We start from the raw sequence: 27,012 nt of genomic DNA on the forward strand, positions 1-27,012 counted from the left end.
ATGTAACACCTCTAAGTAGCCTACTGAGGTGAACAATTCTGAGAGTCTTGCCCAAGACATTGTGTAGAAGACAGGGAGGTGACAGACAGGCTTGAGCCACAGGACCCACATGGCTTGACCTGGGTGGCTGTATCAGTGAGGTTAGGAAGGGACTGGGGTTGAGAATGCGAGATTGGGGAGATGTTAGGCTGGCCCAAGATGGAGTCTCCTAAGACACCATGGTGGATAACCCATGTAGGAACGTGCCTCTTCAGGGAAATGGAAACTGAATGTTCTGCACTTCTCAGAAACCACATGACCCTTATCTCAGAAGGGCAGCTTGATCACAACATCCTGATATCCTAATGGCCAGAAGTCCCCTCAAAAAGATTTTGCTCACAACAGTTAGTAGTAGCAGCAGCATTGCTTGTAGCACTTCCTTTCCCCTTAGTGCCTTCCTGCCATTCTCCCATAGAACAAAAAAACCACTCTATAAAATCCCAAACTCCCTTTCGATGCTACTGCTCCCCCTGGAGAGACAGTCCATGTGTGAAGTCCAGCTGCCAGGAGACCTGGATGTGGCCAAGGGGATCTTTCCATTTCCAGGTCCGACAAGCGGTTTAGTTAGCAGCACCGTGAGTGTGGCAGAAGACACTGAGGCCAAAGAACAGAGTGCAGCTCTGTCCATGGTCACGGCTTCCGACAGGTCCTGACTGAGCCTCAGTCGCGGGAGGTGACACCGCAGGCAGCATGGACACACTGGTGAAGAGTGGGGGCAACACTCCAAGAGTCTGAATCCCATGTGCGCTACTTATGAATTATGCACTTGGGGGAAGGAGATCTCCCATTTCTGCCTCTGTTTTCTCAATATCCAAACTAGAGATAATAATAGCATCCATGTTACAAGCTGGTTGGGAGTGGAAAGTTAATGCATGCAAAAACAACTCAGTATCTTGATTTAGGAGACTGTTCCATTAGGTAAGCGAGTTTTTACGGTGCAAGTTGGTCTCATACACTTTAAGCTCTGCAGAGCAGAGTAGTCACAGGTAAGAAGATGGGAGGCACTGAAGGGGGGAGGGGAGGGGAGGAAGGGGGCACAAAGGGGCCTCCTTGCTGTGCAGCTCCTCAGAATGCATCAGCACAGACACTGTCTCCACAGAGAGTCTTTCAAAGCCAACCTGAGATCCTGAAATAATAGGTCTCAGTCAGGGCATGGTCAGTAATTTTTTTTTGTTTTGTTTTCTTCTTTAATGACCATTTCAGAGATAGAAAAAGAACTGGAGAAAATTATGAATGATAATTGAGTACTCACAGGTCAGAAGAAGTCATACACCACAAACACAGAAATGACCACTGGCCAAATTTTACTCTATCACCCTCCTGCATTCCTGAACTCTACCTCCACGGTTATGAATTTCTAAGCAATTGACACTATTTGGCACATAGTCTCTGTGTTCTTGAAAGTACCTCAGTGTAGTTAGGTGTGTAGCTCAGTAGTTTAGCCCTTGCCTCCTAAAGCCATAGGTTTGCTCCCTCGAGGCTGTGGTGCATCGGTAGGGTTTGGAGCCAGCGCCATAGGTCCCTGAGGGCACTAGGAGATATGGGCTTCTGCAAGGTTTGATGCAAAGCAAGGAAAAAGAGACCTCTTTATACTTTTTGGCCCAACCAGGCTCCAAAATGGCTCTGAGATTGCCATTTTGCCAGCCTCTTCCACTAATTCTCAATCCTTTTAAGAACCTGCGCTTTAATACCTTTTCAAATCCAAAGAAATATCCTCTGTGTGGATTACATTTATCTATCAGTGCAGTCATACAATTTTCATACACTTGTTCTCACAGAAGGGGCCTGGGAAGGCAAGGGCGCCTTGGACCACAACGGCGACAAAGCATCTTGGAGCAGAGGGACAGGAGAGTTTCCACCCCTGCTATCACTTCGCTACAGAATCAACAGCAGCGGCCTCCAGCTTCCTTCTTTTATGTGAGGCATTAAAGGCCTTTTTGTGGAAGTCTCTATAAATCAGCCTCTCTGTTCTTTGCAGCTAACTTTGTGCCTTCCCCACCTCCCCGCCCCACAGCCTTCCTGCCTGGCTGGATGCCCTTCATTTTGTTCAGAGGACATAGGAAGGTGGTGAACTTCTGATCTCCTTTGGCCAGAAACTCCCAGGGGTCACAGCCTCCATTCACAATCATGTTTTTAGGATTTACCTCAAGTAGAGAATTCTGAAGCTTCTCACTGAGGGCAGCTTTCTCATCTTCCAGTTGCTTTATTTCCCTTTCTGATTTTGTCTTTACTTCTTCCAATTGAGCTTCTACTTCCTAGATGAGGATTAGAAAGATTAGCCACACAAGGTAGGAAAACAGGCCACTTATACATCCATACCTTGCCTTATTTCTGAAGGGGATCAAAGTAGAATAAAATACTGTAAGAGCACATGGATTCTAAGTACACAGTTGATCAAGAGAAAACAAACATTTAAATTCATACCACACACCTGGCACATATACAGATAGGCTAAAAAGTGGCAGGTGGATCCTTAACTCTAAATTCTCTAGCATCAAATAAGAAAAGGAATGTTCCAAGTGTCCCATAAGTAAAAGAAATCAAAACAGAAGAAACAAACAAGCAAAGAGCACCCAACTGCATTTTCATGGCATCTTCATGGCATACCTCCACAGGACCCATACAGTAGCTAGAATGATGACTCGTCCACAGTCCCTCCCACAGCCTTCCGGCATCAGTGTGAAGCAGTTACAGTCCATTCTGGAGACCATGTGAGAAGCATTGCCTCATCTTAGCTGTGTCATCCTGAGCACATTTCCTCCTGTGTGTGCTCACTATGTTCTTGCTGAGCACAGCAACAATTCAGTAAACGATAAGCACAGAGTCATCCCTAGGGCTGTCTAGCTTTTCCAATGCAACAATTCAATAAATGATAAAAACATAGTCATCCCTAGGGATGCCTAGCTTTTCCAATACAGCTTAATTTATGGAGCAAGTCTCTGAATAGTTAGAGGAGGTCAGTCTATGGCTCTCCCCTGACATTTAGCTAGATAGCATCATTCATTCATCCAACAAATATTTACCAAGCTGTCCTACATGCTGGGTACTATTCTCAGAGTTAGAGTTAAAAAAAAAAAACCCTTACATGCTTAAATTTAAGTGAAAAACAAACAAAAAAGTTAATAAGTACAATGTGATCAATACTATGCTTGATAGAGAAATAAAGAAAAGAAAGGGCTAAGAGTGGTTAGAGGGAGGATAAAATTTTGGATACTTTGGCCAAAGAAATGCTATGGAGAAGGTGGCTTTTGAGTGAGATGGGGAGGCAGGTGGACCTGTGGTTACAGCGTGGCTGGAGAACAGGGTAGCTATGTGGACTTGCTTGGAATGTTGGCAATAGAACTCATTGAAAAGAAATGGCTCAGTGGTTATGAACATTAGCTGTTCTTGAAGAGGACCAGGGTTTGATTCCCTGCACCTACATGGTGGCTCACAACCATCTGTAACTCCAGTCTCAGGGCATCTGACACCCTCTTCTGGCCTCTGCACTCTCTCTCACACACAGACACATACTTAAAAATGAATATTAGCTGGGCGGTGGTGGCGCACACCTTTAATCCCAGCACTTGGGAGGCAGAGACAGGCGGATCTCTGTGAGTTCGAGGCCAGCCTGGGCTATCAAGTGAGTTCCAGGAAAGGCGCAAAGCTACACAAAGAAACCCTGTCTCGAAAAACCAAAATATATATATATATATATATTAAAACAAAAAAGCCCAAGCAAGACAACTATAAGAAACTCCCAAACTATACTATCTGAGGCTGTATCATCTAAAAAAGAAAGTGGAGAGCAGGCATTCTATGCTGGTTATGGACCTTTCTGGTCTAAATGAGAGTGGATGGGCATAATAAATGTGGTTTTAAGTTTACCAAGTGATGACCATTTGTGCGCAATGTTCACAGATGAATTCTTCAATATTTAGGTCCTACTACTAAAGCTTATCATATAAAAAGAGGAAATAAAGTTTAGAGATGTGCAAAGACTTGCACAAGGTCATTCCTTCAGTAAGTGAGATGTCAAGGTGTGAACCAGGAACACATGGATTGGCTGTGGTCTCTGCTAATTTCTCATGGGAAATGTGGCACTTAATTCAGACAGGCGCTTGACTGGAAAGTTTCCCCACTTCTGCTACAGAGAGGATGAGGGAATACCTGGGCCCGTCAAAAGCAGGGTAGGGAAGCCGTACCAGCTCAAGCTGTCTCTTTACAGGGGGAGGCACAAAAAGCCCTGGAATCTGTCGTCATCAGAGGTTTGTGTTCCTGGGGGCAACTCTGGGTGTCAGACAGAGAGCCCTGTCGCTTATCCATGTACCCAGCAGAACGACTGTTGGTGGCCATGGCAGAGGAGCTTCAGTCAGCAACAGACCTTACAGAGGTCAATTCATCGAATAGCAAAGCTAAACCCCGGAGAAGCAAAGCCCGGGGCAGGGGTGGGGGGTGGGGGTGGGAGCCCGTTCTCAGGTTCCTCGTGGCTTTACCCAGCAGGTCCGAATAGAGGATGATCAGGACCACGGGCCTGAGTGCAGGTGTCTGAGATGGTCTGCACTTGGCTGTGCTGGGGGAGGAGGTCTTTTGCTCCACCCCTTGGCGTCTCTATAAAAACCCTGGGCCAGAGACAGTCGGGGCCATTGGAATAGGTTCCAGGCCCTCTCGAGGCTATCCTTTATTTTCTATCTGTTTATCTCCGCAAGATTCTCCGCTATAAATCCTTCTATCTAATATTTCCTGCTGATCACACTCAAGAAAACTCTGGGAAGCTGTGGGGGTGGTGGGTAAATGCCCCACAGGTGGGGAGTGGGGGACGGGGGTGGGGTGGTCTCCAGAATGCCCCTTGTTTCTGTTGTGCTTCCTTCTGTTTGCTGCTGCCCTGTTCCCCCTGTGGTTGGCATGGTGTGATTGCTCTATGAAGGGATCCCACTGTATCTAGTTGAGTGTGATTGTTTCCTGGGGAAATCCCACTCTTCACCGGGCAATTTATTTTCAGATCATAATGGAAGTGATTTTCATAAGAGCAACGATACTTAGTTGAACGAATGATTTCATTGGACTTTCTGAGCTAGGCTAAACAGGTGGTTAAAAGAGTTAGTCAAGATGATTAGAGAAATGGGTTAGGTTATCCTGCCAATTGCTCCAATAAGAGATACAGAAAACGCAAAAACAGTCTAGGAGTTACCTTCCCCTTTGTTAGATATGAGGTTTATAGAAGATGAAAAATAAAAACAAGGAAGTTTCATGCATTATAGACTCATAAATTCTGCCTGTGGAAAACAGGCTGATGTTTAAAGAAAACAATTACATCCCTACACTCAAGGTTAGGCCTGAGTTCCTTAGGCATGTAACTTACAGAATTAATCACAGACCTCTGTATGCACTTTGAAAAGACAAAGACATGAAAGGAAATTAAATGGCCCTATTGTATATAAAGAAAAATAGATGGCTAGCTGAAGCGGATGGCTAGCTGTTCTTGGAAAATATGTGGCTTATGGTTTTGAGATAATCTTTTTCTGCATAGAAATCTTTGTATTAGGAGGTATAAGAGGGATAAGTGAAAAATAAAGAGGAGAAAAGAAAAAGAGAAGAACAATATAGAAGGGAAAATACCAGGAAAGAAGCAGAAAGGAAACAGCTGGAAAGAAGGAGAAAAAGAAACAACAGGGGAAAGAACAGAACAGGGAAAGAACAGAACAGGAGCAACCAGCAGAGAGAAAAAGAAAGTGAAGAACTAAGCTTTGGCTCTCAGATAAAGTTCCCTTATGTGTCTGAGCATCTGTTCCAATAGTTCGTCTATCCACATCTCCTCTCCAGTTTCTCTGACCTGCTGAGAGCCTGCTGGGCCCCTCAGTGGCAAATGACACCAACTGGACAGCTACAATACGCTAATTCCAATGATGAGGAGCTTCAGATACAGTCAGTGCATGCTGGTAAATGTCTAACAGGTGGCTTTTCAAATATATAAATTAACGGATAGTAACACATTGATGGTAGCATTTCTTGGTTTTCATGGTATAAGTACTTTTACTGTGGCCAATGTCAAATTAGTACAGTGATGTAGAGTGTGAAACTGGAAAGAGGTATGACAACTGCCTCCTGAGCTAGTGCGAACTGGCTGCTATATATATATAATATATATATATATATATATATATATATATATATATATATATATATATGTATATATATCCCCAGCATCACAGGTAAGACTTGAGAGAAGATTGACATTTAAACCAGGATTGCTGAGATCAGTAAGAACTAGATGGGTGAATTTGAGAGTGAGGAGGAAGTTGTCTCCATCAAGTGAAATCCATGCACAAGGGCCCAAAGAGAAGGAACACCAAGCACATGAGGAACAAAAGGAGTGCAGAGTTAGACATAGGCAGGAGAAGCAGAGAGAAGCTTGTCCCTGCAGGGTCTGAAGAAATATGGGAAAGAACTAATGTTCACTGTTGTGATGACAGGGAGCTCTGAGTGGCTGGCAGCCAAGGCTGAGCTGGCACAAGGTCTTACCAGGGTGGATTGGGTGATATGAAGTGGGGAGGGTGGAAGCAAACAGGTTATGACATGGTCCATCAAATCATGGAGGTCTACCTGGAAGCTTTGAGGACAGAAGGATGTGCAGATGTTAAGGGGCCATCAGAATAGAACAGACTTCACATACTTCTGTGTTGAACAAGAGGGATGGAGAGAAATCCTATTTGATTCCCAGGTTTCTGATGTGAACACCTAAAAACATGTGCTATGGATCACATGTGCCTGAACAGCATCTTCACATCCTCTGTGGGGCCAAGCCTAGACCAGGCAATGGCCCTGGGGTAGCCCTCAGCACTCTTCCTTTGGAGGAAAACATTTTTAAAAAGTCTAAATGAGCTTGTAATTAGATTGTTGGGCCTGGGTGACATGGCAACTTGGCATGCGGGCTCTCTTCGGTCAGCCTATGCTATGTTCTTCAGGACTTCCTGTTTGGGAACATTTGCTTCTTAAAAACAATATATAAATTACCTTGGCTACCAAATATGTTTAAATAAGGAGCCATCCAAAACACTTAGCAAAAAAAATTTTTTAATTTTACCAATTAGCTTCTCACCCACAGAAGCTTTTATTGACTAAAATCCAGTTTACCATGCTTACGAGTGTGGAAACGAAGTCTGCCAAGACACTCACACTGGAACAGCCAGTGAAAACACTGTGAGATGGCTTTTGGCATACAGGGAGGGCTGTTTTTGATTTTATGCAGCACAACTTTCTGGTACACATAATCAATCAGTTTCAGCTGGTGCCTTGACAGATGGACCTAGAGTGAAAAATAAAATCCCCTACAGGTGGAAATAACTAACGTCAGCAGTGAATTTGAGCATCACTAAGCTTTCTCATAGGTGCTGCGTAATGTGGGCTACTGTGAGAACAGAGATCTGAGTCAGCTGGAGAAAAGAGAGCAGAAAGAAGCATGCCCAGCTCAGCTAAGGTGACCTTGGGGATTTCAACAGAAGCATTTATTTTCTCCCTCCACAAGGTCAAGAACATGGAATAAAGAGACTAATGCTTTCAAATATATGAGTCAATGCACCCTGAGAAGAGGATTCTGTGCACTGAGGATTTATCAAATTCAGAGTGCCTTCCTGGACTCTGTCCCCACAGAACTCTTATATACCTAGCAGCAGGCTTTTACACGGAGGAAATCCTGCAGCTAAGAGGAGCAGGGCACAAGCATCACTGAGACCTTTTTCTGTCTCTTTGTCTACAATGTCCACGATTACCGGTCATTTGAGGAAATAAACAGCTGGGAGTTGTGGGGCATGCCTGAAATCATAGGAAGCCAAGGCAGGAGTTTGAGGCCAGCCTGGGCTACATGGCAAAACCTCCTCCACCTCAATCAAATAAATGAAGGGGGAAAAGGCAAGCATGGAGGAAGGGACAGGAAGTGAAGGAGCCACTGTATCCAAAGTCTGCTTTCTGTTGCTAAGAACACAATATCAATAACTGAGTAAGTTATAAAGACAGGAGGTTTACTTTGATCCAAGGTCAAGGGGTCAAATCTGTTGATCACAAGTTTGAGATCTGCTTTGGCTACAGAGTGAACTCAAAACTAACCTGGCGCCAGGTGGTGGTGGCTCACGCCTTTAATCCCAGCACTCGGGAGGCAGAGGCAGGCGGATCTCTGTGAGTTCAAGGCCAACCTGGGCTACCGAGTGAGTTCCAGGAAAGGCGCAAAGCTATACAGAGAAACCCTGTCTCGAAAAACCAACAACAACAACAACAAAAAACTAACCTGGCAACAAAATGATATGCTATTTCTAAATACAGAGTAAAAATAACTAGGGATTTAACTCAGTGCTAGAGTGAGTATATGCTGGGTTCTAGGCTTCATTCCTAGTACAGCATACACATCTATGTACATATACACAAAATCTCTCTCTCTCATGTATATATATATACACACATATATATATGTATATATATATACATATATATCTTATATGCTAGAGAGACAGCTCAGTGGTTCAGCGCATGTATTATTCTTAAGGAGAACCAGAATTCAGTTCCAAGAACCCTCGTTGGGTGATTATAACTCTATAATCACCTATAACTCTAGCTCAAGATGATCTGATATCTTACTTCCTCAGGAGTCCATGCATAGTGGCACACACGTTTAATTACAGCACTTGAGAGGCATAGGAGGGCAGATCTCTGTGAGTTTAAGACTAGCCTGGTATGCACAGAAAATGCTAGACTAGCCAGGATGACATAGTAAGACCCTGTCTGAAAAATTTTATCTTAATACAAAAGTAATATACCATCAGATTTATAACGTGTAAAATAGAATGCATGATAACAAACATACAGAGGGCAGGAGAAAAGAAATTATTATAATACAGTTTTCCTATGTGAAGGGATATGATATTATTTGAAAAAAATGTGATAAATTTAAAGATGCATATTATTAATCTTAGAGTAAACACTAGTTTTCCATCTGCAAAAGAGAGGCATAAGAAGTCAAAAGTGGAGATAAAAATGAAATACCAAAAATACTCAATGCATCAAAAATACACAGTAAAAGTGGAGATAGTTAACAAACGTGACAGGAAGATAAAAATATCAAGTTAGAAGAGGCTTAAACATTAAATAAAGTATGAATGGTCTAAATGTCCTTAAAAGGCAGAGATAGTAGAACACAACTCTATCACTTAAGCTGTTCAGTGGATTTGGGACATTAACAGTCCTTGGCAGCTGCCAAGTGGAGTCTCCTGAACTTACAGAAAACTACCTATTACTAAATTCCTTTTCCTGCTAAACGGTCCAACGGATCTGTGAGTCCCAGGAGGAATTGTAAGTATACAAATGAAATGGGAAATGCAGACACGTTGAGCAGATCTTGGGAGAGTTCAGTAAATCTGTTTCCTTCCCTTCCCAAATAAGCACTGTGTGCAAATGTTAATTACAGGACATGCACTAAGTTCCATCTACCAAGATGACGTGATGATGTCCCCTAGTCCCGTGACCAGGGAAGATACGCAGTCTTCTAGGCCAATCCAGCCCACATCCTGCCATTTGATCCTTTAGGTAAGGGTAGTATTTAGGATGTGCAATCTACCCACACTAAAGGCTCAAAGAAATAAAGCTTTTCTAATGCTACAGGGACAACTTGTGTCTATTTTTAGCTCATAAACCCTCAATCGGAGGCCTCTTCAAGGCTTTATCATTCCCATGTTGTCTCATTTACAGTACTTTTATTTCCAGATTCAAATATGAACAAAAAGGTAAAACAATAACAGGAACTAAACAGTTTACTTCTGTGTGATTTATTTCCCAAATGGACTTGCCACCTGATCAAGATCGAAGTAAGATTTGTACACTGAGAGTCAGATTTGTCCATCAGGTTACCAGGGCAACTTGCAACTGGAGAAAGTGGCTGTCCCTCCAGCTGATGGGGTACCAGGATGGAGTGTTAGTCTGTATTTCTGAAGATTGTATATGTACAGTTCATAGAAGCTCATAGGAGAAAAGTGCTTTTAAAAGGACCGTTTTCTCCATGAGAAGGTGGGGAGCCCCAGGCTTTGGTGACTGGCCGTTGGGTTTGAACTGAAGCTCTCGTACCCACTATCTGTCTGACTGATACACTGCATCTCTGGGCTCAGTTTCTCACTCTCTAACATTGGAAAGATTCAAAGTGTTTGTGAACACTCAATATAAATTATAATAGGTACTCTATCTTTATTTCACATGCTCTCCAAAGCACATGGCAATCAACAGTAGCTGCTGTCTGTTGAACTGTTACTTCACACTACCCACCCAGCAAAAGGTTCATGTGTAACCCCATATTTAAACGTGCATAACAAACCCTATCTTCATAGAGGTTAAGGCCCACCATAGAGAGCCTGTGGAAGAGTGAAAGCTTAGGCCAGGAATAGTGTTTGTGTTTCATGTGCTCATATTTATTTATTCAATACATATTTATCAAATACTTAATGTTTTAACCACTGTATAACACTGTCCTGCAGAGATATCTGATTATCTTTCAGTGAACACTCAACACTGGTACTTCTCAAATCACAAAGACATTTATTTCATAATCAAATGAAGTCTTCACTCATGTTAATAATAATATTGATTTACATGCCACCCTTTTTGAGGCAGGGTCTCCATGTAGAGCCCAGCTTGGCTCTGAACTCATGGTCATCCTGCCTCAGTTTTCTGAGTGCCGAGTATTCTTCCCTACAGTCGTCCTTCACGTGATACACTTTTTCCAACTAACAGGAGAGAGGAGGGTCCCACACACTCTCTGTGGGCAGAGTCCCATCTGTGTGGGAGGTGAGAGCAGCGTAGAAGCAGACGCTTTACTTCCTCAGATGGATTCTCTCCTTTAATCCTCACAGTACTCAGAGAGGTTCTGTTATCGTCTTAATGAGGAACTTCCAGAATGCAGAATTTCTGAGACTAGGAGGGACGGGGCAGCTAAATAACTTCCTGTGGGCAGTGGAGTTGGAATTAGGGTCTGGGAAGTACTGGAGGCCTGAGTTTTCAGTTAGTGGAGTTTTTCTGTTTTTGTTGTGTAAGCAGAGTTGAATTTTCCCTAAGTCAAATGTCACACGACACCATCCTGCTCCACGTCAGCAACTCCAGAAGCTAGCATGCTCCACTCTCAGGTGGCCCCGCCATCGCCCCCAAGAGCCCCTGTGCTCCCTCTGGACACTGACTGTTTTCTTTACTGTCATCAGAGAACCAGGCTGGGTGGGCACACAGCAGGAGCACAATACAAGCCTGGGTAAGGAAAGAGGAAAGGGGAGCGGGAAGGAGGAGGGAGAGAGCGAAAACCCCAGAACAAGCTGCCAAGGCTGCTCACCTTCAGCTTCTGTCTTTCCACCTCCACGGACGAGCGCACCGACTTCATTTCCACGGTGTGCTTCTTCACCAAGTCCTCCAGGCGCTTCCCCAGCTGCTCCCGGAGCTGCTGCTTCTCCTCCTCAGTCTGATGTCTGACTTTACGCAGGTCTTCTTCGTATTTCTGCTTCATGCGTTCTATTTCACCGCTTGCTTCTTTCTGGGTCTATAAAGGGAAATAAAACTTTGTAAGACTGCTGGGGAGGGATGAGGCCCACGTTTCTTTCCTACATCTTATATACTGATTTCATAGCAAGTATCAGATGGTGTGAAACATTTTACAAGACTATATATTTGATATTTGTAAGAGATTTCACTGTGTATATCATTGGAAGAGAACTCTCTAGAATACCAAGTCTGTCATAGGATGTTCCAGCCCACAGTATAATTTCTAAAGAACATATTGTTTTGAGTGGAAATAGGATCTAAGCAATGCCTATTTTCTCTGGTAAATACAAACTTGGGAAAATTCTGCCACAGTCTTGTTCTCCTAGGTTTGAATGGCATGGAACTGGCAAGAAACTGGTCAGGGGCTGGAGAGATGGCTCAGTGGTTAAGAGCACTAGCTGCTTCTCTAGAGGACCCAGGTGTGACTCTCACTCTCCACATGATGTCTCACAACCATCAGTACCCTCCGGGTCTAGGGGATCCAATGCCCTTTTCTGGACTTTGTGGATATCAGGCATGCAAGTGGTACCCAGACATAAATACAGGCAAAGCATCCATACACATAAAATGAAGTAAAAAGAACTGGTGAAGTCCTGACTCTCTCGTCATCTACCCCTGAATAATGGGGCTTGAGGTTCCAAGTGGATCCACCGATGTTAGGGGATGGCCTCTACCTGAAGCTCATGCAACCTCCTCTGACTTTTCCACACCCGCTTTTATCAGAAGCTACCTGTGTTTCTGAGCCTCCTTCACCACAGTGGCACAGCTTGGGCAAGCCTTGGTCCTGCCTCGGGTGAAGGCTGCCGGCTTCCAGGTCATTGGTTTTCCTCAGGACTTCCTTCTCAGTCTTCACGTCATCTGCAAGGGTAAGTTTCAACATCAGTTGAGATGCTCATGTCCAGGGCCTTTTGAACATAGTTCTGCTGCTCACCCATCCTGCTTACCATGCCTCTGTGTGGTCCCTGCAGCCCTCAAGTGTGGTCAATGTAATGATTCTAGTCTTCATTCCAAACAGTATCCTGAGTTTAAATAATGGCCACATTCTGCCTTCCTGAATAAAAATGTTATCTCGTGTTCCATGAGTTTAAAAAGTTGATCATGTTTTCTAGTATATGTATATTCATGAAAGTTTAAGGAGAAGTAATAGATATAACTCTTTCTCCCTTCCTGCCTTCCCTTCCTTCCTTCTTTCCTTCCTTCCTTTCTTCCTTCCTTCCTTCCTTCCTTCTTTCCTTCCTTCCTTCCTTTCTTTTTTTCTTTCTTCCTTCCTTTCTCTATTCCCTGTGCCTATTTCTTTTTTTTTTTTTTTAAAGATTTATTTATTATGTATACATTGTTCTGTTTGTACATATCCCCACAGGCCAGAAGAGGGCACCGGATCTCATTACAGATGGTTGTGAGCCACCATGTGGTTGCTGGGAATTGAACTCAGGACCTTTGGAAGAGCAAGCAGTGCTCTTAACCTCTGAGCCATCTCTCCAGCCCCCCCTGTGCCTATTTCTAAACATTATTGTTTTAAACCCTCTGTTTCCAACATTTTAAACCTCTTCTCTTCACCTTTCCAGCCTAGGGAGTCCCCCCTCCCCCGGCCCTTTGACACCTTGGTCCTCTGCTCCCTCGGCCACACCCCTATCCCAAAGCATCATGGGCTACAATGGAACCATATCTCAAGCTTCCCAAAGACAGAGCCCATGTTTCCTGCCTTTGCCATCAATCCTGTCATAGGTCAAGTCTTCAAGAACTTTTGGTTGTGGAATCCTAGATAAAGACACTTAGAGTTAGATGTGTTTAGATCTAAACACTAGCGTTCATCACCAGACATTTAGCTGACCTTCGATCAGCCATTTATCCTCCCTTGGCCTCACTTAATCTTCTATAACATGGGAGACTGACACCTGTCTCACAAAATTATTGGGAAGACCCAGTAATGGAACTGTGTGAAATGCTGCTAAAATTACAAAACCCTGATCAGTCATGCAGAAGAAAAAGCAAAAATGCAGGCATCATGGACAGCATTGTGAGGGTAAGGAGTCCCTTTGCATCAAATCTTTTAGACATCTGGCCTGTGCAGCCCCAGGTGAGGAGCTGGTGTTGACTCATCTGTACCCAGAATAGTTTTGATTCATCCTCTTAGCAGGTCCAATACAACGGCCCTGTTCCTGCTCCCTCCGTCTAGAGACTGTCCCCCCAGCACCAGACCAAACCTGGTGGCTAATCCTCCATTCGAAAGAAATCAATCCGGGGCATCTCACCAGCTTTCGGTGTCGCGTGACACTCCTGGAGCATCAACCTGTCTTTGGCAATAGCCAACTTCTCGCCCAGTTTCCTTGCGGTGCTCTTCAACTCTGAATTCTCCTGCCGAGCCTCCCTCAGCTGCACATCGAGGTCCTAAACAGAGGGCAGGTTTTAGGTTTCTGAACGGGGATGCCAAGTGCCCAGAAGAGCTGCTAGATCTGAAAGGTGGCTGAGGAGGGCACAGCGGCGGTCAGGAGGTTCTAGAATTAGCAGCTCCGGGGTCAGCAAAGCCTTACCCACCCTCCGATGGTAGTGTGGCCCTGGGCAAGTTATTTATCCCTTCTCCAGAGAGGACAGGATAAGATGAAAGCATGTCGAAAATACTCGGGGAGTATTAGAAATGCTAGCTGTGGTTTTGAGAGACGGAGTCCTGTGCTTCTGTAGGGCTTACAAAACTGACTCATCAATGGCTCTGCTCTCTTTGAACAAAAACGTCCTAAGGGCTTTAGGAGAGTCAAGTATTTTTACAGAATGAACACATAAAATTAAAATAATTTAGAATTAGACTTGTCAGAGTTGAAAATTTTACAGTGCAGCCACCTGGGCCAGGCATTCAGCGCCCACCCCCATCCTGGGATTATCTTCTCATCTGTAAACTGTAAGGCTTTGTGCTCTCTGAGGTTAGGGACAGTCTAGCTCACTGTGCATTCCCTGACCATAAACCTAGACCTAGTCCAAAGTAAGTATTTAATAAAAACTTGTTGAATGGACGCGGGAGAACTGATACCAGCAATAATACCGACCTTGGTGGAACTGGAGTGCTTAGCACAGTCCCTGGCTAGTGGTGGGTGTTCAGAAGTAGTCTCTGCCTATCATCCCCTGCGGGGGAAGAAGAGGCTCACCTGGATCCTTTCTTTCAGCTTCTGGGCATACTTCTTGAGGTCACTTATCTTGCGCCCTCTGTGTTCCAGGTCCCCTTCCAGCTTCCTGACCTGAGCCTGCAGGGCCGACTCCTGGACCTGGAAGTTCTTTCGAAGGCCTGACTCTTTCTCCTGCCACTGCCATAGGGCCTCGCTGACAGACTGCTGCATGGCCTGCCGGATGGCCTCATTTTCCCGCTCATAGGTGGCCTGTAGCTCCTCTGCTTTGCGGGCATAATCCTGGCTCAGCTGCTGGTTCTCAGCTCGCAATCGCTCTACTTCCAGCAGGACCTGGTGCATCTCCGGTCGCTGGCCGGACTCTGCCGTGGCATCGGGGCTGTCTTGGGATAGCTGGCCCCACTGGGGCCCCTCATGGCTGGTCAGCAGCTGGAGTCTCTTCTCATAATCAGCCTTGAGCTCCAGCATCTCCTTGGAAAGAATCAGGACTCGCTCAGCGTGCTCAGCTTCCACCCGAAGTTCTCTCTCTTTAGTTTCCAACTTACAGGAGGCTGACTCAGCCAAGGCCTCTTGGGTCAGCCTCTTCTGCAGCTCCAAGGCACTCTCCAGAGTCTGGATGCGCTTTAGAAGCACCTCTGCATCCTCACTGGTGCGTTCCTGTTCCTGCAAGAGCCTGGCCCTGGTTTCCGCCACTGCGTCCTGGAGCTCCTCCTGGTGGGCTTCCCTTAGTGACTCGGCACTGGCCTCTGCCTCATCCTGGCGAGTATTCAGGGCATAAATCACCTGCAGGACAGCAGACAGAGCACAGTTAGGGCAAGCAGGTGGTGCATGGGAGGGTGACTGTGACCAGAGAGGCTTGGCCTCGACACTGAGATCCTGTCACACATGCAGTGCCTGAGAAAAGGATTTTCAAGGTAGCTGTGACTTGGTATATTAGAAATGGTTCCCAGGAGAAGCCAGTAAGGGAGCAGGGAAGTGAGACAGGCAGGTGGTGGGACCAAGGTCAAGGAGCGATAAGCACAAATGTGTGGGAGGGAATTTTTGGTGGAACTGTATAAAGAATCTCCTGGGTACAGTGAGAATCCAGGGAAGGGTTTTAAAGGAAAGAAACAATGTGACTTCATTTGTTAAAAACAATGATCTGAGATACAAAAATCCAATAAAACCTTAGAGAATTGAACCCAGCAATAAACTTAATAGGCACAGGGGAAGCATTTAAAAAAAAAAAAAAAAAAAAAAAAAAAAAAAAAAAAAGCAAAACAACATCTTTTTTTTTTTTTTTTTTTTTTGAGAGAAGATTTTTCTGCATGGTCCTGGCTGTCCTGGAACTTGTTCTGTAGACCAGAGTGGCCTTGAACTCAGAGATCAGTCTGCTTCTGCCTCCTGAGTGCTGGGATTAAAAGTGTGCGCCACCATGACTGAAAACCCATTATCTTCCTATGAGTAAAAAAGACATTTTTTTACATAGCAAACTATAATTTGAAGGGAAACTCCTCAACTTGACAGATCGCACCTATGAAAACCCATGGTTAATAACCATACTCAGCCAGGCAGTGGTGGCTTGAGCCTTTAATCCCAGCACTCAGGAGACAGAAGCAGATGGATCTCTCTAAGTTCAAGTCCAGCCTGGTCTACAGAGTGAGTTCCAAGACAGCCAAGGCTACCAAAGAAATCCTGTCTCACAAAACAAAACAAAACAAAATTATACTCAATAAGAAAGAGTGAATATACTTTCTTCAGAAGATCAGGAACAAGGCAAGGATTATCTGTCCACTCTACTCCTAAAACAAAAGAAAGACAAACGCTGCTTTGCCAAGTGGAGAATGGTAGGGAAGGGGCTTAGAACCCATGCAAAGCCCAAGAATTGAGAATGATGCCCGGGAAGTTGATCTGGGAAACAGGTAGATGTTGACTGAGATTTAAAAAATCTGTAGGAAGAATGATCTCTTCTAGTCTGAGATCAGCCTGGTCTACAGAGTAAATTCTAGGCTATTCAGGGCTACATTGTGACACTCTGCCTCAAAATAATAATGATAATAATAACAACAACAACACCCTAAAAAATGGAAGGTAGTCTAAGTGTGGTGAAGAAAATCCGGAATTGTGCTTGGCAGTGTTTGATAAGCCTCTAGACATAACTGGTGGAGAAGACACCAAGGCAGGAGCTCCGAGGGGAAAGTCTGAGCTAGAGAGGAAGGGCTGCCCAATGAAAAGTTACACAGTTGCCGCTGTTGGCTACAAAGGGGTCTAGAATATATCCGTGTGTAAGTTGAGAATGACTGACAGAGAACGCAAAAGAGAAGCTCCAGGAACAGAGGTAGTAAAAGATCAAATTCCCTGGAAAGGGTGTCACACAGAGATGGGTCTTCCACAAGAGACAGAAGGAAGGGGGAGATGGGAACAGGTTCATGGTACTTGTGACAGGAGAATGAGGAAGCCATCACATGCAGAGGTGAGAAGGTGGCATCTACATTCTCAGCCAAGAACAAATTAAGGTCACCAAATAGTGGATTCCTATACTGCTTCACCTATGCTTTGCAAACTGTGGCCTTGTTCTCCTGAATTCTTTGGAGGTGGAATGTCATTTCAGGGTGCTTGGCAGAGACAAAGCAGGTGTAAATGCTATTCTTCTCTTCAGAAGATTAGCATTCATATTAGAGATCCCCTTTTATGGAGTTTAGGGAAAAAAAAAACAAAAGGTTTCCATTGCTTTTTTAAAAAAATTGAAACAATTATTAAATAGAGAATAAATCTGTTTAGAAAGGGTCTATGAGAGGAAGTTTTGGTTACCCCCTCTCTGTGTGTGTACACCTTCATAATTACAAGGTAATTCATAAAGAAGGTCAAATGCATCACCAGAGGTGGTCAGCATATCTTGATTTAACAAGAGTTTACTAGAGACCACAGATCTCGAAGGAAGAGTAAGTTCCCAGGATACAGATAACATCTGATGTTTCATTACGTCCTTATGATAGTGGTATTGACTTACTTTTTGCCTTTGCTAACAGAATGCTGGCTCCATGAAAGAGGAATTTAGTTTCTTGATCATCATTATCTATCCCCATGCTTGGTTCTAAGTGGGATGCTCTCAAAAATCCTCAAATGGTTAAGTGAGAGTGACATGGCCTGGTGGAATCATAAAGTCTTAGGAAAATCAGACCCACTTTAAAAACCACGAATCCAGCAGCATCCCGTGTGTGTGTTCTTGTTCTCAGCCTCCCTCCCACTTTCTGCCTCTCTTCCTCCCTTCCCCATGCACTCTCCCAGGAGGACTCCACAATAAATGAAGCTACTGTCTCCCCAACTCCACCCTCACAACTCTGCACACCATGCACAGTATTTAGCCACTTCTGGTGGGTTCTATGGTCTCCTAATGACTTTTGTCTAACAGCATATCTTTAGTAAGTGAAGTTGAAATTGATATCCCACTGGCTGTGATTTGTGTTAATAATAAAAAAAAAAACATTTTGTTGGGGCAGGAAGGGAGAGAACAAGGGAATCTGTGGCTATTATGTAGAACTGAATAGTATTGTAAAATAAAATAAAAAAGTTAAAAAAAACATTTTGTGCCTACTACATGAATAGGTACTGGATACACATTTTTCAGTTCAGAAAATCCCCGTGGTAACTCTACAAAGATGGTACTTTTTCTTCTTATTCTACCACTGAGAATTGAGTTGCAGAAAAGTTCCACAACTTTTAGAAAGCCTAAAAAGGTATAATCAGGAATATGCACACCTACTGCCCAGGACTGCAGTCTGTCTCACTGATTCTTTTAGTCATTTATTTATTTATAGATTTTCTGCACACTTGGGAAGAGCTAGGTTCCACAATAGGCACTGGAAACATACATAATTGAATTTTCATCCTTAAAAATAATACTCACTGCACTGTGGAAATGATTCAGCAGGTAAAATGCTTACCATGAGGACTTAAATTGACTCCCCAGGACCCAAATAAAAGCTGGGTGTGGTGACATGCTTGTAATCCCAGCATGGGAGAAAAAAAAAGTAGGATCCCTGGGTCTTGCTGGCTAATCTAGCTTAATCAATGAGCTCCAGGTTCAATGACAGACCCTACCCTAAAGAATAAGTAAATACATAAACAAACAAATAAATAAATGGCTGAGTCAGGCTTGGTAGCATACAGCAGTCAGAAGGCAGTGGCAGGCAGATTTCTTTGAGTTCAAGCCTGGTCTGTAAAGCTCCAGGACAGCCAGAGTTTCCCAGTAAGATAGACCCTGCATCAGAAACAAATCAAACCAAAAAGATATAGACAGAGATTGATGAGGAAGCCACCTGATAGTGACTTCTAACCTCCATATATACTGGTGCATGCGCACGCGCGCGCGCACACACACACACACACACACACACACACACACTTCAAATATATATTTATACTTCAATTTATGTATATATTGTGTGTGTGTGTGTGTGTGTGTGTGTGTGTGTGTGTGTGTTTCAATACATACCGACAAGTGCTATGGGGGTCTACACGTTACTGTAGAAACAGAGGCAGGACTATGATAGGAAACATCTTCCAGGAAAAAGTGAGCCTTCCTGTCTCTTCAGTCTTAAGGTGATCAAGTCCCTTTCATTGTCAATTTCTGAATTCACAAGAACAATTTCACTTCTCTGCATTCATCTACAGCACTTTAGATGAAGAGGAGGGCACAATAGGCTCATAACAAGTGTCCATAATGGAACTGCTGCAGATCATCAATAATGCATATACCTCCCTCCCACAGAGAATAATTGCTGCTAGGAACAGACGTCAAAAGAAACAGTGTTTCCTAGTCACTTGCACTGACCATCTGAGTAGAATTTGGGTGGATGGGATAATGAGTTGCATCTTAGGGCCCAAAATGGGGTTAAGATTATGAAAGGTAATCTTCCCAGGCCTTCCCAGTCTTCTTGTTGCCATTCATAGACATAAAACTCAGAATTTACAGGTTAGATTTAAAATGAAAAGCATCCGAGACCTGAATGACCAAGAAGGGTTGCCTACCCACTGAGAGCACGGGACATAACCTAGAAATGAACATTGAGCCCCTGACCTGGTCTCGTCTAGTATGATATTTGTTAGTTGCCCTGATGTGACAGAGGTTGTAAAGACTACCCCAGGATGGGTGATTCACTGGAGGACTCACAAGCTGAGCACATATTCATACTCATGGCTGTGATTTATTGCAGCGAATCAGCCAAGGAATAGCTGCCTGTGCCTGGGAGTAAAGCTGAGGGCAAGCTTCCAAGAGTCCCCTCCCACAGGAGCTAAGTCACTCAGTGAGACTTTGTGGCAATGTATGTAAAATAATCTGCCAAGGAAGCTGTGAACAAGGACAACAACAACAGACGTGCCAGAGTGGATGGGAAAAGACCAGGAGGCCTCAACCCTACACAAAAAACTACAAGCAATTAAGGAATGCTGAAGAGTAGGGGAGATATTCTTCCCCAGGGGAGAGCACACTAATTGGTTTATCCAATACCAAATGGCCAGCCCCAAAAACATACTTAAAAGTAACATTATACAGACCAGGCAGATTATATTTAGGAATATATATATATATATATATATATATATATATATATATATATATATATAACAGCAATTAAGGAAAAAAGAGAACATGAATTTGAAAGAGAACAACGACAGATGTGTGGGAGGGTTTAGACTCTAATAGAGGAAAGAAAGGGAAGGGAGAATGATGTAATTATAATCTCAAAAGTAAAATAAAAAATATGTAGCAACCAAGGTTTTTACTGCTCAGGCAAACAGTCTCTACTTGACATGCACCAAAGTTCTAACCCCAAAGAAGAAAAGCAGACATTCAGTAAAAATGACATTTGAAAAGACATTTCGGGAATAGTGAGAGCAGCTCTTAGTGGTTTGAGCAGGAGGACCCCTCTGGAAGCTGATAATTTCTTAGATGCCAGCTGAGGGTTAACCTTGCAAGCAACATATTCTAAAAAAAAAATAAATAAATAAGCCTCAAGCTGCTACATTAACTTCTTTCTGTACATTGAATATCCTCAAATGATAGAGAAATACTTTCATTTCTTGTTAGAATCTCTTTAAGAGAGGCAAATCTTAACATGAATGGGGGGTTCTTGTGGAAAAGAACAAAATATCCTTGGGAAGATTACTCCATGAAGTTAGCTTTGTGGGGGCTGGGAAGATGACTCTGTGAGGTTCCTGCTGTGTAAGCGTGAGGACCTGTGCTCAGACCTCCAGAATCCACATAAATGCTGGGTGGTGTCAAGTGGGTGTAATCCCAGCCCTAGGGTTGGAGACAGGATCACAGGAGCTTTCTAGTCAGCTAGCCTCCCTCACCAAAATGGTGAGCTCTGGTTTAGTGAGAGCTGGCACTGTCTTAAAAAAATAGTAAGATGGGGAACGATACAGAAAGACACCCCATGGCAGCCTGGGGCTTTCGTGTGCATATGCATGGGTCAGTGTAGCTGCACACCTACATATACACCACATACCCATATACACTAAAAATAAGATAGCTTTGTGATTTTATTCAAGATAAAATAAGTTATATACCAATGGCTATGATTTGGGGATACTTGGTCCTTTAGGCAGAATGGAAAACAACTGAGATCTGATGTATCCTGACATAGCCATGAAAACACTCAATGCAAGAAAGTATTCAATGTCAAGCCAATTTGAGGAAGAATTAGGGTACCTAGGATTCAGGGACTGTTTCAAGGATGCTCAAGTGAGTCTTCCCTGTAATGTGAACATTTTTCCTATGTACTCACTCCTAAATCAACACATAATCAGATTTCAGGCTAGAAGTAGCAGGCAGAGTCCTATATTGTATGCATAAATTGTCTCAGAGCAGTTGGCATGGGCACATTAGTCCTAGTGTCTATCTCAAAGACCCCAAACAGTCCATAAGCATTTTTCCAAACTACTATGTTGTGTTGAAATCTGTCTAGATAATTCCTGGCTTTCCAAGGTTGCCCATACTCAATTTTTCATATCCTCTCTTTGTACCACCTATAAGGTTACTCATATATCTACCCATGGATAGGACTCATAATTAATAATGTTACTTATGTATGCTGTATTTTATTTTTTATTTATTTAATTTATTATTATTATTATTATTATTATTATTATTATTGTTTTGTTTTGTTTTTTTCGAGACAGGGTTTCTCTGTGTAGCTTTGCGCCTTTCCTGGAACTCACTCTGTAGACCAGGCTGACCTTGAACTCACAGAGATCCGCCTGCCTCTGCCTCCCAAGTACTGAGATTAAAGGCGTGTGCCATCACCGCCCTACTTAACGATACCTTAAAACCCTCTTTCATCTTCGATCTCATTTTCAGTATCACATCCTCGACGGTATTGCCACCTTATCAACCCTTAGTAACCATTACATACTAATTCATACTTAAGAATTCTGATCTCATCTGTACTCTCTGTATTATAACATCCAACTGATTTATCTTATGCTCAGCATTCCTTTTCTCCATAGGGATGATTTCAACTTTCTGCCATGTTCATTATGACCCAAACTTAATTCCTGCCTGCTCATGCTTTTCTAGCGTTGAGATGGACTGATTAAGAGCTTGGACTTTATAGTCAGAGTCCCAGCATCCCTAAATTTTAGCAGGAGAATGTGAGCTAATGATTCAACCCTATTGAAGCTTAACAGTAAAATTAGGAAAAGAATAATATCTTAGGGTTATACTGAGAGCTAGTGAGATAATGTTCATGGGCATAAATGCTATTACTTGCCAAGGAAAAAAAAATACTTGGACTTTTAATTATGTGCTGGGGAAAAGCCAGTGTTCAGAGTACTTGGTAGTATGTAGTCAATGTTGGGAGCATTGTCAGCATGGTCCCACATCCTGGCAAATAGAGCAATCTGATCATTCTCTTGAGAAGCCTGTAAACTAGCAGAATGTTGGAGACCAAATTATTTGTCAACATTTTGTTTCATTCTTTTCACTTCCTTGCCATGATTCTTCCCAGTGTGTACATGGAATTTACTTCTCTTCCATAATAAGGTTGAACTTGACTCTGTAACTTCCTTTGGGAATTAGAATGTGGACTTGTTGGTAGCAGAGGCTTTAAATGTGTTAATGCATTTTGGCTTGCTTTCTCATGCTTCTGTCCTTTATCATGGGAAAATATACAGAGTTGCCACCAGTCCCAGAATGAGAGACGTGTGGAGTATGCACAGCCTCAATCAACAGCCTGGAATTAACGGCAACCAACCTGAGCATGAGATCAATCACTGTTGCAGGCACTGAGGTTTAGACTCTGTTGTTATACAGCAATGTTAGAGGAAAATATCTCTAATTTGCAAGAAGAGACTGAATGTAATCCAATTAGTATACACGGTGGGTAACTGGAATGCTCTGCTACAAGTCTACAGAGGCACAGAGAAAGGCAAGGGGGGAGAAGGGAGCACATGGCTCTGGTACTTCTCTCTGTTCTTCTGCACCAACACTAATAGGTCAGTTCCATTATAAACTTGCTCTAAGTTTTGTTGTTATTGTTTGTGATTTTGAGACAGGGCCTTACATGTGACCTTGGCTGGTCTGAACTCCCTCACAGCTCAGTGTGGCCTTGAAATCACAGTGACCTTATTGCCTAAGTCTCCTAAATGCTAGGATTACAGACCTGTGCCACCACATCTGGCCCTATGTATTTCATTGTTAGTAAAACTCATTCTTTTGTTCTCCCCTCCCATTTGTTCCTCTACCTGTTGCAGCAAACTCCTCTAATATTTTGTCTATTGTCACTAACTTCTCACCTCTCCTTCCTTCTTGAGTTCTCTTTAATCAACCAGCTCTTACTCCAACCAATCTATCCAATTGTTCATCAAGGTCATAATGACCCCCATACTGCTTAAGCTAGGAATACCTAAGTCTCAGTCTTCAACTTTCAGCAACATCTGACCTAGTAAATTACTCCCTCCTTGGAGTATTGTCTTCCTTTACAATACTTTCCTGCTGATCACATCATATTCTCTTCTCCTTGGCTAGTCAATTCCTCCTCGTTTCCCATCTCTCAGATGTGACAGCCCCAGAGTTCAAGCCACAGATGTTTCCCTTTTCTAAAAACCTTCCTTGGGATTCCAGATAATCTCTTGAGATGTGCATGTTTTATTTGCTAGCAATTCTCCAGTTTATTTGGCTCTGCTGTTGGATTTGCCACCTAGCTGCTACTTATGGATCCTGTTGCTTGCTAATATCTCAATTTAGATAGCCAATGTGTGTCTGAATCTAATTGTGCACTTTGCCTTCACAAACAGCTCTTTCAGCAACATTCCCCATCTCATTTCATGGCAATTCCTTTCTTTCATCTTTTTAGGTTAAAAAAAATGGAGCTGACCAATTAGCACATGAAAATACACATAATGTCTCTAATAATTAAGGGAATATAAACCATAATGCAACACTATGGGATTGCATATGTATTAGGATAGATATCATAAAAAAAGAAAAAAGTGATTGTGAGGGTATAAAGAAATGATGAAGCCTATAAAACATTGTTGGAAGGAGTGTGAAATGCTAATATCCAGAGTGACTGGGACACTATAACAGGGAGCACAACAAGATACAACATTGGACAGGTAGGCAGGGGTCAGTGATGGTTTTAATGACAATGGCCCCCACAGGATCATATGTTTGGATGCTTGGTCTCCAGTTAGTGGAACTGTCTGGAAAGGATTAGGAGGTGTGGCTTTGTTGAAGGAGGAGTGGACCTGTTTGAGGAGATGTTTGTGTCATTAGTGGGTTGGCTTTGAGGTTTCAAAAGCCCAGGCCAGGCCCAGTCTCCCTCTCTCTGCCTGCAACTTGTGGATCAGATGTGAGCTCTCAGCTACTGTTCCAGTGTCATGGCTGCCTACCTGCCACCATGCTCCCTGCGTTGATGTTCATGGATGAACCCTCTGAAACTGTAAGCAAGTCCCCAATTAAATGTTTCCTTTATAAGTAGACTTGGTCATGGTGTCACCTCATGGCCATAGAACAATAACTAGGAGAGAGTCCAACATACACCTAAAGGAGCTTAGGCCTTATTCTGTTTATGTAGCAAATAGCAAACATAAAGACTCCCAGGCCTTGTCCCAGAGACCTCTGAAAGACACATGAGTGCATACTTTGATGATCTGTACTGTGTATTTCACTCAGGAAGTTTTCCCCACAGGACTCAGCCTCGTGGGAGCTGTAAAGACAAAAATGGTCCACTCCATAGGTTTTAGAACTAGTGAGCTAGCTGTGTGCAGTCTAGATTCAATGGTGGCGGAAGAGGAATTCCATGATAGGGAAACTGGATTAGTTCAGGGTTAAAGAATGAAATATGAGTTCAAAAGTTGCCAGCAAGGAAAAGTGACAGGGACAGGGACTCGCAGGCATGATGTGGAGAAGGGAGCATCCTGAGCATTCTCTGTCCTGATGATTGAGGAGATGACCATGCCATCCCAACTTGGAAGCACAGTACTATAGGACAGAGGAATACAGAAAGAGCCATCCTATTTCTTGTCACTAACCCCTTGACTCATGACGCCATACAAAGAGAGAAGCTTGAATTTTCTGGGCACCATGTGAGGAAAGAGAACTAGCTGATTCTCTAGAAGGAACTCTGAATTTAGGTAATGAGCTGCTCAGAAAAGCAAAGGGCATGGACTTGCTGTCCCTTTCTTTGTGAAAACAGTTTGGAACAGGTCCCAGACAAGGCTGGGCTCCTTCAAGCAAATGAGCTTAGAATAAATTTCTAGATGGTTCCAAGATGCTAATTAAAATCTCATTATTACCCATCAGAGAGCTGTTGCTAGGTACCTGATACATGTCATTGAACTGTAAGATATCAGCTTCTCAGTAATTGAAACTCAACTGCTTCCCAAACCAATTTAGAATGAGACTCAGTTGAAAATTGTGGACAGTCTCCCAGCAAGACTCATAATTACAGCCACTGCAATACTCATACCTAGAAACAGCCTTCCTTCCTTTCATGGAATTTCGTAAGCTGTAAAAGATGTGAGACCTGGAAAGGAATCATTTTGTCCATCTCAAATATCAAATGACTAGTTTAGAGCTTCCCCTTGGCTGTACAAACTGATCAACCAATATGCACATATGTGTATAATTCTGTGATGAATAAACAGAAAGGTTAACACCTTTACCATGAAGTAATCCAAGCAGTGACATAAGAACCGGTCACCAAACGTGTAGAAACAGAATTGTGCGGATCAGGGAGATGGTTCAGCAGTTGAAGGTGCTCACTGTGTAAGCCTGGTGATCTGGGCTCCATCTCTGAAACCCATGTAATAAGCCTGATACAGTGGCATACATATGTGATCCCAGCCCTCCTTAAAAAAATGGGGTGAAAGAACAGTTGAATTGTTCGAAAGTTCCGAGTCAGCTAGCCTAGAATAAATAGTACAGCAGTAGAAATGGGAGCCCTTGCCTCAACAAGCTGCAAAGTGAGAACTGACTCCTGAAAGTTGTTCCCTGAGCCTCCATGTAAAACATGGAACGTATGCACTTGCATGCATGAACACACACTCAAATAAATAAATAATAAAATGTATAAAAATAATCACGTAAACACAAAAGTAGGCATAACAACTCTTCAAATTCAGTTAGCTACATTACAATTTTTACATATTTAAATATTAAAAGTAGGCTGTGGTGTTTTGAATGATAATGATGTAATAGGTTCATATACCTGGTCCTCAGTAGGTGGAACTGTTTGGGAAAGATTAGGAGGTGTGGCCTTGTTGGAGGAGGTGTGTCATTAGTGGGTGAGCTTTGAGGCTTCAAAAAACTCATGCCATTCCCACTGTTCTGCTCCTGTTGAAGACTGAGATGTGTGCTTGTGCATGTGCGCCACTCCAGTCTGCCTGCTGCCTTGATCCCCACCACGATGGGGATAAACTCCATCACTCTTGAACCATAAGCCCCAAACAACCACTTCCTTTGCTAAAATGCCTTGGTCATAGTGTTTTATCACAATAGAAATGTAACTGATACACAGGCTTTGCTTGAACAAGTATGCATATCCATTTTCCAGTTATATAACTGATACAACAAAAAGTGCTAACATTGCTTTTCACAGCATTTTTTCAGTTCTGAGTAGCTTAAAGGCAAAATTCACAGTCTGATAAAAATAATTTTATTAATACTCATTGTAAATTATTTTCTCTACCATTCTATGGGACAATTTCTCCAAACATTTTCTAATCTGTTTACTGTATCTTTTGCAAAACCATCAGATAGACAGAATTACTCAAGCTACATATCTTTGTTCAAACATCACTTAACAAAGCTCAAAAATGTACTTATGAACCTGTAGGT

At 43.1% G+C, this 27,012-nt stretch overlaps 1 protein-coding gene across 2 annotated transcripts in view; it reads right to left on the reverse strand.

Moving 5' to 3' along the window:
- Positions 1-27,012, reverse strand: part of Fam184b (family with sequence similarity 184 member B) — a 100,513-nt gene that overhangs the window by 39,250 nt on the left and 34,251 nt on the right. For both annotated transcript variants that reach the window (XR_005092330.1, XM_037209017.1), the window contains exons 2-6: positions 14,715-15,473; positions 13,830-13,965; positions 12,308-12,435; positions 11,372-11,575; positions 2,184-2,294 (exon numbers count right to left, since the gene is read on the reverse strand). Coding sequence is in view for 1 of the 2 variants with exons in the window: in XM_037209017.1 (XP_037064912.1) it covers positions 2,184-2,294; positions 11,372-11,575; positions 12,308-12,435; positions 13,830-13,965; positions 14,715-15,473 (1,338 nt within the window). In the remaining variant the exon portion in view is untranslated. The remainder of the gene's footprint in view (positions 1-2,183; positions 2,295-11,371; positions 11,576-12,307; positions 12,436-13,829; positions 13,966-14,714; positions 15,474-27,012) is intronic.

This window comes from Peromyscus leucopus, chromosome 10 (assembly GCF_004664715.2).
Source record: "Peromyscus leucopus breed LL Stock chromosome 10, UCI_PerLeu_2.1, whole genome shotgun sequence".
NCBI classification, from domain to species: Eukaryota; Metazoa; Chordata; class Mammalia; order Rodentia; family Cricetidae; genus Peromyscus; species Peromyscus leucopus.